This window comes from Microcaecilia unicolor, chromosome 9, assembly GCF_901765095.1.
Source record: "Microcaecilia unicolor chromosome 9, aMicUni1.1, whole genome shotgun sequence".
Taxonomy (NCBI): domain Eukaryota; kingdom Metazoa; phylum Chordata; class Amphibia; order Gymnophiona; family Siphonopidae; genus Microcaecilia; species Microcaecilia unicolor.
In genome coordinates, this window is record NC_044039.1 from 178,186,619 (window position 1) to 178,199,872 (window position 13,254).

General features: G+C 46.4%; 1 protein-coding gene across 5 annotated transcripts in view; it reads left to right on the top strand.

The window, feature by feature from the left end:
* SNAPC1 (small nuclear RNA activating complex polypeptide 1) overlaps nucleotides 1-13,254 on the top strand; it is a 49,427-nt gene that overhangs the window by 17,530 nt on the left and 18,643 nt on the right. For all 5 annotated transcript variants that reach the window (XM_030214863.1, XM_030214861.1, XM_030214860.1 and 2 more), the window contains exons 7-8: nucleotides 5,768-5,833; nucleotides 10,142-10,204. In XM_030214863.1, the coding sequence (XP_030070723.1) occupies nucleotides 5,768-5,833; nucleotides 10,142-10,204 (129 nt within the window). The remainder of the gene's footprint in view (nucleotides 1-5,767; nucleotides 5,834-10,141; nucleotides 10,205-13,254) is intronic.

Consider the following 13,254-nt stretch of genomic DNA (forward strand, 5'->3'; position numbering starts at 1 on the left):
CTGGGCGAGTGGACCACAATAACTTCAGACGCGTGGGTGCTGGAAGTCATCAGAGACGGCTACAAACTAGAGTTCTGCCGACCCTTAAAAGACGGGTTTGTACTCTCTCCCTGCAAGTCTCCGGTCAAAGCTGTGGCAGTGCAGCAGACCTTGGACAATCTGATCCGCCTGGGCGCGGTCGTTCCGGTGCCAGAAAGTCAGCTTGGCAAGGGACGTTACTCCATTTACTTTGTGGTACCAAAGAAAGGAGGTTCTGTCCGGCCTATCCTCGACCTCAAAGGGGTCAATCGGGCCTTGAAAGTGCGGCACTTTCGCATGGAGACTCTCCGCTCTGTTATAGCGGCAGTGAAGGCAGGAGAGTTCCTGGCATCCTTGGACATCAAGGAAGCGTACCTGCATATTCCCATCTGGCCTCCTCATCAACGCTTTCTGCGTTTTGCAGTCCTGGGACGACACTTCCAGTTCAGAGCCCTCCCTTTCGGGTTGGCTACTGCTCCGCGGACCTTTTCCAAAGTAATGGTGGTCATCGCGGCCTTCCTACGAAAGGAAGGGGTACAAGTCCATCCTTATCTGGACGACTGGTTGATCCGAGCCCCCTCTTATGCAGAGTGCGGCAAAGCTGTGGACCGGGTAGTTGCTCTTTTGAGCTCCCTGGGGTGGATCATCAACTGGGAGAAGAGCCAGCTGCGCCCGACTCAGTCCCTGGAGTACCTGGGAGTTCGATTCGACACCCAAGTGGGCAGAGTGTTCCTGCCAGACAATCGGATTGTCAAACTTCAGGCTCAGGTGGACCAGTTCCTAGTAGCCTCTCCCCTTCGGGCTTGGGACTATGTGCAGCTGTTGGGCTCTATGACGGCCACGATGGAAGTTGTGCCCTGGGCCAGGGCTCATATGAGACCACTTCAACACTCTTTGCTGCAGCGCTGGACTCCGATGTCGGAGGATTATGCTGTGCGCCTTCCCTTGGACCCAGCAGTGCGCAAGGCGCTGAGCTGGTGGATGCAGACAGACAAGTTGTCTGCGGGAATGCCTCTGGTGACCCCAGAGTGGATTGTCGTCACGACGGACGCCTCGTTGTCGGGCTGGGGAGCCCACTGCTTGGGAAGGACAGCGCAGGGGCTCTGGTCTCCTGCAGAGGCAAAGTGGTCTATCAACCTCCTGGAGCTCAGAGCCATTCGGTTGGCGCTTTTGGAGTTCCTCCCGGTACTGGCGTTGAAGCCAGTATGGGTCCTGTCGGACAATGCCACGGCTGTGGCCTATGTCAACCGCCAGGGAGGTACCAAGAGCGCCCCTCTAGCCAAGGAGGCTATGAGTCTATGCCAGTGGGCGGAAGCGAACCTGGAACAGCTGTCAGCGGCCCACATTGCAGGAGTCATGAATGTCAAGGCGGACTTTCTCAGTCGCCATACCTTGGAGCCCGGAGAGTGGCAGCTATCTGCTCAGGCGTTCTTGGACATCACGAAGCGCTGGGGCCAGCCGAGCCTAGATCTGATGGCGTCATCGGCCAATTGCCAAGTGCCGCGCTTTTTCAGCAGAGGACGGGACCCTCGATCCCTGGGAGTAGATGCTCTTCTCCAACAGTGGCCGACACAAGAGCTTCTCTATGTGTTCCCGCCCTGGCCCATGTTGGGCAGGGTGCTAGACCGGGTGGCAAAGCATCCCGGCAGGGTAATCCTGGTGGGTCCGGATTGGCCCAGGCGTCCCTGGTATGCGGACTTGATCAGGCTCTCAGTCGACGATCCTCTGCGGCTGCCAGTGGAGCAGGGCCTGTTACATCAGGGTCCCGTGGTGATGGAGGATCCCTCCCCCTTTGGTCTTACGGCCTGGCTATTGAGCGGCAGCGTCTGAGGAAGAAGGGCTTCTCAGACAAGGTCATCGCCACTATGCTGAGAGCGAGGAAGCGCTCTACTTCTACTGCTTACGCCAGGGTTTGGCGTATCTTTGCAGCGTGGTGTGAAGCAGGCTCACTTTCTCCCTTCACTGCTCCAATTTCTTCAGTGTTGGCGTTCCTGCAAGAAGGTCTGGAGAAAGGCCTGTCGCTCAGTTCCCTTAAAGTCCAGGTAGCGGCTCTGGCTTGCTTCAGGGGCCGCCTGAAGGGTGCTTCCCTGGCTTCGCAGCCAGATGTGGTGCGCTTTCTCAAGGGAGTTAATCACCTGCGCCCTCCTCTGCACTCAGTGGTGCCTGCGTGGAATCTCAACCTGGTACTAAGAGCATTGCAGAAGCCGCCTTTTGAACCCTTGTCGAGGGCATCTCTGAAAGACCTGATGTTGAAAGCAGTCTTTTTGGTGGCTATCACTTCAGCCAGAAGAGTTTCCGAGCTCCAGGCGCTCTCATGTCGACAGCCTTTTCTGCAGTTCACTGAGGCAGGAGTGACTATTCGCACAGTGCCTTCCTTCCTGCCCAAGATTGTTTCTCGCTTCCATGTGAATCAGCAGCTCTGTCTCCCTTCCTTTCGTAGGGAGGACTACCCAGAGGAGTACTCTGCTCTTAAATATCTGGATGTGAGGCGAGTCATCATCAGATACTTGGAAGTGACCAATGATTTCCGGAAATGGGATCATCTGTTTGTCCTGTTTGCAGGTCCTCGTAAGGGTCTGCAGGCTGCTAAGCCTACAGTGGCAAGATGGGTCAAGGAAGCCATTGCAGCGGCTTATGTGGCCGCGGGGAAGGTGCCGCCTATCCAGCTGAAGGCTCACTCCACGAGAGCTCAGGCGGCCTCGATGGCAGAGGCCGGATCCGTCTCCTTGGAAGAGATATGCAAGGCGGCAACTTGGGCTTCGGCTCATACTTTCTCCAAGCATTACCGTTTGACTGTGGCTGCACGGGCGGAGGCCCGGTTTGGAGCTTCAGTGTTGAGGTCAGGGATTTCAATGTCCCGCCCTGGGTGAGTACTGCTTCGGTACATCCCACCAGTCTATGGATTGATCAGCTTGATGATATGGAAGGTAGAATTATGTATAATCATACCTGATAATTTTCTTTCCATTAATCATAGCTGATCAATCCATAGCCCCTCCCAGATATCTGTACTGTTTTTATTCTGGTTGCATTTCAGGTTCAAGTTTAGTCTTCAGTTACTTCAGAAAGACTTCGTGTTCAAGTTTTTTCACTTGGATTCTTCAAGAGTTAAGACGAGTTTGTGTTACAGTGAGCTGCTGCATTCCTCTCCCCTCCGTTTTACGGGACTGGATTGAGACTTAAAATTCTGCCGGCACTCCCTCCCGCTTCGTGCGGCTGTAGGGCAGCTTTGTACCCCTCCCGCTTCGGCGGTGTTAGGGTCAGTCAGCTCCTCCCGCGGTTGCGGTTGCAGGATAAGCCAGATCCCCCCGCATCGGCGGGTGTGGTGTCCCTCCCCCGCTCTGCGGGGATGAGCTGGACGGATTCCCCTCCCCCACTTGTGTGGGGATGAGCTGGGTTAATTCCCCTCCCCCGTTTCGGCGGTGGTGAGCTGGGCAGAGTGTCCCTTCGTGGGTGTAATTCTCTAAGTGCTGAGTCCTGCGGATGGAGCTTTGATATCGACATACTGAGGAGTTTCCGGCAGCACATGACCACATATAGGGAGGCAAAAGTTTGCTCTCTATCTCCACCTGCTGGTAGATGGACACAACCCACCAGTCTATGGATTGATCAGCTATGATTAATGGAAAGAAAATTATCAGGTATGATTATACATAATTTTACCATGTCTCTTCTAGGCTGCACTGTATCAATAGGAAGACTTTTTGTTGTTTCTGTGGCTATGGATTTGTGAATTTTGTGACTGGTCATTACCTTTAGGGTTGGCTCATCTAGGCAGTGGGCTACTGTAGCTGCTTCTTGGGGGCTGCCAAGAGCAGCTGGTGTTAAATTAAATAATAAGTCCTGACAATCAAACAAACTCAAGGAAAACAACGGTAGGATGGGAAATTTTGAAATGGCCCATTTACCAAGTTTATTCTGGGAGTGGTGGTATTGGAGTGATCATGTTTGTTTGGGTAGGGCCAAGGGGCTTAAAAGGTTAATAGAGAGGGCGGGTGCTCAGGACTGAAGGTTTACTTTGCACTGGCCCTGACTTTCTCTTTTTGGCTAGGTTTTGCTCCTTGCTGTCCTCTGATCTGTAAGTGTATGCTTCTTAGCTGGCAAACCGTCAGCAAATAGATGGGAGTGCTTGTTCAGCACCACTCTGGGTTTCTCTGCGCACCTTCTTCTAGTGCTACTTAAAGTGATTAATGGGCGCCGTGCCTAGCAGCTATTTACATGCTTTAATGCACGGGATGTGTCCATTTGAGGAAGTTGAAAAGGTACAAGGAGTGGATTTGTTTTTAATAATTTATCCCATTTGGTGCCTATGTAGAGTGAGTGATTAAAAGAAAACTCAGTTGGTTGATCAGGAAGCACAAATTGAGATGAATTAAGCCAAGGTATGCTGTGAAATGAATGTCAAAAGAAGAAATTGTAATATAAAAAGTACAATGGGTGTTTTGGAAATTCACTTATGAGTTACTGACGGCAAATCATTTCATAATTCTTATAGAATAAATCAAAGCTGGTTATGACTAGTATGAAAGATAGGACTCTCTGTGTGATAAAGGTTAGAAGGAAGGGTGGGTGGGCGGGGACAGTATCGTGAGAGAGGTTAGGAAGACCTGTACACAGGGTCTCCAATGTATTCCTTTGTATGTGTTTTGATAAATTGTCTTTGGGATATTTTAGGATCTCTTTTTAGCTTCCTGGTAGTAAAATGAGTGCTGTAGTAGTCTGATGTGGAAGAATGTTCCCTTAGTGCAACCCTGCCCTGCCCCCCTACCATCTTTCACTTGAAACATTTTACATTCAAAGGGCAATTCTATAAATCGGCTTCTCAGTCTAGGCGCCCTAGTGCTGTGCGCTTATCGCCAGTTCTCTAACAGCATCCTGATGCCAAGATTTCATTATAGAGTACTAGTGTAAGGTTGACATTGGCATGCCCATATGTAGACATGCCCTCTTATACCATATTAATGGTATATGTAGTTTGATGCAGTGTGCAATTTAACTGGAAAATGGGCCCATGGCCCACCCATGCGAGTTGGGCACTGTGGCACTTAGGCTGTACTTTATAGAATAAATGCCTAGTGCACAAAGGTGCCTAACTGTCAATAGTGCCTTGACGTGTAAGTGGAGCTTAAGTCTGGGCACCTCTTTATAGAACCGTCTCCATAGGCTGTAATTCATCTTACAGCGATATCCATATCTCATTGTGCACTGACCTAGTTCCTGTTCAGAAGGAAGGGATCCTCAGAAGCTTAGCCGAGATTGGGTGGCAGTATAGCGCTGCGTGAGTCTGGTAGCGCTTTGGAAATGTTTAGTAGTAATAGAGCCGGTGGGGGGAGGCGGGGCTAGTGCTGGGCAGATTTATACGGTCTGTGACCTGACAATGGCAGATACAAATCAAGGTAAGATATACACAAAACGTAGCACATATGAGTTTATCTTGTTGGGCAGACTGGATGTACCGTGCAGGTCTTTTTCTGCAGTCATCTACTATGTTACTGTGTTAAGGGAGCAGAGCACTCTTGAATGCTAGTCAGGAAATGAATTGTGTTACATCTACGACTTCGTTGAGTATTATTTCTGTATGTATTAAGTGGACTAAGCTAGCGACCATACTTCAGGGTTTCAGCAAATGCTAATGTTCACCCTGGCTGTAGTATGCTGACCTCTTTACTTTGCACTCTTTCTTCTTCTTATTTAATATTTTGTAATATTCATTTGCACTTTGTTTTATTGTTGCCTTTGCTCTCTGTAGTTCAAGAAAGCAACCAGAAAAAATGGAGAAGAGGAAGAGAGAAATGGTGGCACTTCTCAAGAATCGGTAGGAAATGTTACTATAGTCTTGGCTCAGATGCTGTTCTCCACTGTACAGTGTGTTAATGTTGTTTGTCTCCAAACAGACAACTTAGAACTGGGTAGACAAGACACAGAGGCATATTTTCAAAGCACTTAGACTTACAAAGTTACATAGTAACCTCTGGAACTTTGCAAGTCCAAGTGCTTTGAAAATGAGCCCCAAAATATCTATTTTGGAAGAGCAATATACTAATTCTCTGAGGGAGACTATACACTGCTTAAGAAGTTTGTGGAGAGCTCAGTTTTTTTTCAAAAACAGTTTTACTGCTTGACTTTTAATTACCAAGGTAAATTTTTTTAGCATTAGCATATTAAGAGCCCTGTTTACTAAGCCAGTTAGTATACAGGGTTAGCGCATGTTCTAAGTGTAGGTGCGCTGAAAACACTAATGCACCTTGCTAAACAGGGCCCTAAGCCTGCTCACCAGTTAACTTTTGATTGGTCAATTAAGAGGAAAATCTCCAAGAGGCATTGTGGGACCCTGGTCAAGATTTAACCAGATGCTGTCAATATTCAGTACTGACCAGTTGGGTTTCAGCAGTAGCAGCTGTAAAGATAACCAAATAAAAGATCTGGTTAAGTCACCACTAAATATAATCTGCTATCTATTTAATATCTGTTTAAAGTTAATCAGTAAGTTCTGTCTAACTGTACTGAAACAGTGCTACTGAATAGTTTTATTTTATTTGGATTTAGCTTAGACCTCATCAGTAGAAGCTAAGATGAGTTACATTCAGGTACACTAGGTATTTCCCCACCTTGGATGACTTGCCATCTACGTTTGTCCCTGAGACAATGGAGGGTTAAGTGACTTACCCAAGATTACAAGGAGCAGCAGCGGGATTTGAACTCTTCTTGCCTGGTTGTCAGCTTAGTGCTATAACTACTCGGCTACTCCTCCACGCTTATTGACCTTGTTGTCCAAAATTGCATTTTAACTGGCTTATTATGTAACTGCAAACACATTTTACATTAAAGGGTCAATATTCAAAGTGATTTAAGTGGTCAGGAGAGGCTCCTTGTTGCTTAATTCACCTCTGTGGGGCAATCTGTAAACCGGTTAGTGCCGCTGAACCTCACCACTGATCGCTAAACTGAAAGCCAGCTATTTTTGTGGGTGATCGGGGCGGAGTCGGCACTTATGCGGTTAAGTTGCCAACATTCGGCACTTAAGCAGCCAAATCATACCACGTAAAAGTCAGTCCTATGTTTATGCTGTGCTGCTTAGATAGTTACGTGCAGAATATTGCACTAAACCACATAAGAGAGCCAGCCGCACAAACCCGGATATTCAATGCCAGCGGTGGCTAAAAATACACCAACTGCCACTGGCTGAATATCTGCCCCCCTATATCACTGTAGAGAATACATTGACTGTTGCAGGGGATTTTCAAATCTCCTACTTCCCCATCCCTATTTTCAAGGATTCTTTATCTTGAGAGAGGACGACAAGCTGATAAATTGCTGCCGCTGAATTATACCCTGTCTAAGGCAAAATAGCACAATTCAGATCTTTTTCACCATACTAAGAGCAAGCAATATCTTGAAAAATAATAGTGAAATGCTAAAAGAAACTCAGGAAAACTTATAGATTATCCCCCCAAAATGGAGGAAAAGACCTCATCAAAACTGGTTCGGATAATGCTACAATGAAGTAGACCTTAAGTGCAACCACTTTTTTTTAAATTGGTTTATAAACAATTTACAAGTCATAACACTTGATCAAGAAATTCAGAAAGGAAAATAATAACTTTACATCTGTAGTATAAAGGCAAAAGAAAATACATGGTTAATCTTCATTTAGACCACAATTAAGGGGGGTAAGTAACATAGAGCTCAGGAGAAAAGCTACACTATGTCAGTACACAAGTCACAAATAAATGCTATAGCACGCTATTCCCCACCCCTTTTTACTTATTCTCAACCGAGGGTAATACAGTGTGGATCTTTTTCAAATCTATAAAAGCACGTAACTGTTCAGGAAGAAAAAAGACATATTTTATGCTAAGATATTTAACAACACATTTGCATGGGTAAATAAGATAAAGGAGGCCCTCAATGCCAAAGTGTCCGTTCTTAAAGCCAAAAAAGCTTTCCTCCTATCTTGTATTTGCTTTGTTACATCTGGAAATATCTAAACTCTTTTACCATAAAACAAAGTTTGTAGATTATGGAGGGATAACCTTCTCACCGCTTCCAAATCTTGCTCAAACACAAATGAAACCAATAGGGTCATCCTTTCTGATTTTGAAGATAATGATGTTTCCAAAAGTTCAGATATATTTAAAAAGTCTTTCTTTTCTTGACCTGACATTTCCAGAAAATTCTCAGATTTTCTTATTAGGTAAATAGTATATCCGGTGGAATCGTTTCCGGGGTAAATTTCAAAATTTCAGGCAAATATTTCTTAAATACTTCCAAAGGGGTAATACCTGGAGATTTTGAGAAATTCAGAAAGCGGAGATTTAATCTACGATTATAATTTTCTATCTGTTCATTTTTTTTTGTTACATTTGTACCCCGCACTTTCCCACTCATGGCAGGCTTAATGCGGCTTACATATTATATACAGGTACTTATTTGTACCTGGGGCAATGGAGGGTTAAGTGACTTGCCCAGAGTCACAAGGAGCTGCCTGTGCCTGAAGTGGGAATCGAACTCAGTTCCTCAGTTCCCCAGGACCAAAGTCCACCACCCTAACCACTAGGCCACTCCTCCACTCATGGGACTTGTACAAGTGAATAGGGGTTAGGAGTTAAAAGCAGCATCAAAAAGGTGAAGACAGAGATGGAGCTTGATGTACTGGCTCAATCTTATGATGTAATATCGTTTTATCCTTTACCACCATTACAGCACATTCTTGCAAATTCTTTACATCTTCTTTAATTTTATCCACGAGTGTCATATTCCGTCTTTATAACTACTAAGGTATTTGATAACGTTTCAACAGTACTCACTAAAGTCGAGACTTCACTTGTAGATTTAGCCACTGTATTATGCAACTGCTGGAGAACTTCCCAAATAGTCTCCAGCGTTACCGACTCTGGCCGTTGTAATGGCGTCACACACTCAATCGAAGCACTAAAAGGCTTCAGACCTCCCAATGTTCCCATGTTCTCAATTCCTCGATCCAGAGGACTTCCTGCTACTTCTTCGAGTTCAGGAGGCCTCCACTGAGACACGGGTCCTTCGGGGAGAGGCGGAGGGTTGAGTGCCGGGGGAGAAAGGGTGACATCTAACCCCAAGTCTCCGGGATCTCCTCCTCCTGGAGCAACAGCAGGGATCTTCTCTGCATTAGGGGTGGGATCTCTCGTTGCAAATCTCTCTATGGATTGCTGCTGAGGTGAGGAGGTCCTGGCCATCGAGGGACCGGCCTTGACCGTCCCTTTGCATTTTGTATGAGGCATTGAGTCTGAAGAAAAGTTTTAATTCAGCATTATCCACGAGAGTCAAACAGCGATTAGCAGCGTGCTGCCATCTTGATACGCCCCCTTCTGGTGGTCAAGTGCAACCACTTTTAACTATGACTAGTGAAAAAAGTAATCATGGGTCTGGAAAACCTCCAAAAAACACTCTCTCTTTAATTGCATCAAAAAACATCTGTGTGTGAATACATCAAATAAATCAAAAGCACACTTAGCTTTGTTGCTTTGTAGTGATTCTCTCCACGGCATTTGAATTTCATAGCGTTAAAGTGATGCTGCTCCGCTCTCTGCATTCCAGTAGATCCAATTTTCAATCGTTGAGGCAATACTGAAACTCAGAACGCGATGTGTCAGATCAAATAGTCGGCTTTGGTACCGATGTGGACCCGTTTTGCAATGGCTTCTTCTGGAGACTGTTGCCATTTAATGAGAACAGGGCGATTATGTGACAACAGTTTTGCTAAGTTTTTTTAGTGTTTCACCGTTATTTTTCAAGGTATTGCTTACCCTGACTAAGGGCCTGGTTTATGTGTGTGTGTGTGTGTGTGTCTGACTCAGACCCCCAGACAGAGCTTCATTAGAAATTGAACTTTTCTCTGTACTTCTGCTGGAGAGATGATGACGCTGAAACCTTTCTCTGCTGCAGAGAGACTGATGTCTGTAGAGGAAATTTAGCACCAGAGGATAGGAGACATTACATCTCTGAACCTGGCCTGCTAATGCAGTAGCCAGAAGGCTAATCCAGCCTTGTTTGCTTCTGCTGCTGCCATGCTCTCATCCAGCCCTGTTGCACTGAAATGTAAATAACTGGCATTATTAACACTGCATTTTTCAAACATTTGTTGCAGGGTTCAGAAAGAGCAAGCGCACTGGCGAAACTGAAAGCTAAGAGTTACAGTACTGTCCATGAGGTGAGACCATTGTTAAATGCATATAATATATAGATTTACAACTAGCAGATGTCAAAACATTTGCAGTGGCCCAACATTTTTTTCCTCCCCCCACACACTTTCCCCTCTTTCTTCCCCCTCCCTCCACTCCAAGGTATGTGGGCTTACACACGCTTTGTCTCTCCTGACCCCTTCAAGGAATACTTTCTCTCTTCATAAGAACTACCATACTGGATCGGACCAAAGATCCAGAAAGCCAGCATCTTGTTTCCAACAATGACCAATCTAGGTGATGAGTATCTGACAAGATTCTGAAAAATAGCCGACGGTTTATAGACCTTTCTTTCAGAAATTTGTCCAAACCTTATTGAAACCTGGTTACACTAACTGCTTTTACCTCATCTTCCAGCAACGAATTGCAAAGCTTAATTATATGTTTAGTGAATAAATATTTTCTATGATGATTTGTTTGAAATGCACTACTTAGTAACATCATAGTATTTCTCCTAGTTGTCTTACTTTTGAGAAGAGTATACAGCCAGATCATATTTACTCCTTCCACTCCACTCATGATTTTATAGACCTCTATCATCTCTCCTCAGCTGTTTCTTCTTCAAACTGAAGAGCTCCAACCTCTTTAGCCTGTTAAGAAACAAGAGGAGAGGAATCTCAAATTTAGTGCGGTTTACTCAAGAACTGAAGTCTGTTCAGGCTGGTTTAGTGAAAGACAATCTTGTGTCTCATAAAAAAACTGGAGGCATTGGAGAATTATGAGCATTTACAGCAGCCACTGAACTAGCGTAAGTGTTCATGCCTAAAGTTAGCCATGTAACTTTGGCTTTCCGCTAGTGTTCTATAACGGCAGTTGTGCGCACATCATCTCGGAGCCAAACTTTAGGCAACCTACAGAGAATTGTCTCCTAAGGGGGATAATTCTATAACAGGGGTGTCCAACCTTGGCCCTCGCCAGGTCGGGTTTTCAGGATTTCCCCAACGAATATGCATCCAACCTTGGCCCTCGCCTGGTCAGGTTTTCAGGATTTCCCCAATGAATATGCATCCAACCTTGGCCCTCGCTAGGTCGGTTTTTCAGGATTTCCCCAGTGAGTATGCATGAGATCTATTTGCATAAAATGGAGGCAGTGCATGCAAATGGATCTCATGCATATTCAGTGGGGAAATCCTGAAAACCCGACTGGATTGTGGTCCTCCAGGACCGAGGTTGATCAGCCCTGTTCTATGTCGTAGGTGCTAACATTTATCTGCCTAAATGTTTAGAATAATGGCTCATATACATATACACATGTTGCTGCCAAAATTCTGTAAATACACACTTAGGACTAAATTCTATAAATTGTGCCCAAATCTGGATGCCCAAAAAAATGAGCAATTATTGATATTCTATAAAAAGACTTAATGTTGGGTGCCGTTTATGGAGTAGTGCTTAGCACCAGGATATGCACCCACTTTTAGGTACAAGGTGTAAATGCTCACACATTAATTAGGCATGGGTCCCCTAAATTCTATATAGTGCGTGCATCTTCAGTGAACACCCCTGACCTGCCCATACCCCTCCAATGACCTCACCCCTTTTTCAGTTGCATTCTAAAGGATTTGTGCACATACCTGATGGAATAGCACTTAGCAAGATGTGTACGTAAATCCAAGTTGTTGCCAATTAGCACCAGTAATTGATTTTTTGATGCCCAGTTATTGCCAATTCTCATTTGTCAAGTTGCACGAACAATCTCTCTATATAAAACGCACCTCCAACGTTCTAATGAAGCCTCTCTTAGCAAAGTGAAGGGGGTGAGATCGCATTGTGTCTGCCCCGCCCACGCGTCAAACGTGATGACGTCGAGGGCGGAGCAATGACACAACCAATCGCATCGCTCGGCAGCGAAGCGTCAGGGAAGGAGGCGGTGCTCTCGACGTCTAGCCTTCCCTTCGCTGTGTTCCGCCTTCTTCTGACGTCAAGGATGACGTCAAAAGAAGGCGAAACACAGCGAAGGGAAACCTAGACGTCGGGAGCACTGCCTCCTTCCCTGACGCTTCGCTGCCGGAACCGCCACGGAGGTAAATTTAAAAACAAGAAAAAAAAAAAAACCACGCATGTTGGGGGGAGAGAAGAGGGTGGCCAGTAAAGTACAACAATGGGAGCGGGAGGGCAGGGGAGAAACGACAGCATGGATGCGAAGGGGGGGGGGGGGAGAAGAGGGCGGCCAAGGCTGGCACATGGGAGAGAGAGGAGCATGGATGCGAGGGGGGGTCATGGAAGGGAGAGAGGGGACTTGCTGGAAAAGGATGAATGGAGGCGGCAGGGGACAGAGGTGCATGGATGGCCATGGATTGGGAGGGCAGGGCTCAGGGAGAGAGGGCAATTGCTGGAAAGGGATGAATGGAGGGGGCAGGGGACAGAGGAGCATGGATGGGCATGGATTGGGAGGGCAGGACTCAGGGAGAGAGGGGAATTGCTGGATAGGGATGAATGGAGGGGACAGATGGGCATGGATGGATATGGATTGCAGGGCAGGCCTCAGGGAGAGAGGGGTATTGCTGGATAGGGATGAATGGAGGGGCCAGGTGACAAAGGAGCATGGATGGGCATGGATTGGAAGGGCAGGACTCAGGGAGAGGGGAATTGCTGGATAGGGATGAATGGAGGGGACAGATGGCCATGGATGCATATGGATTGCAGGGCAGGCCTCAGGGAGAGAGCGGAATTGCTGGATAGGGATGAATGGAGAGGCCAGGTGACAGAGGAGAATGGATTGGACTCACACTTTCACTCTGACTCTCAAACAGTCACTCTCACATACACTCTCCCAAACATACACACTCCGAGGAAAACCTTGCTAGCGCCCGTTTCATTTGTGTCAGAAACGGGCCTTTTTTTTACTAGTTATGGAATACACCTGATGCATGCCAGATTGTGGCACACAATTTTGGGCGCTATGAGGCAGATTCTATATATGGCACCTGGAAAATCCGTGCGGATATCGTTTTCACTTAAGCGTATTCTATAAGATTTAGGTGCGGTATATAGAATACGCTTAGTTGATATCCCAGCG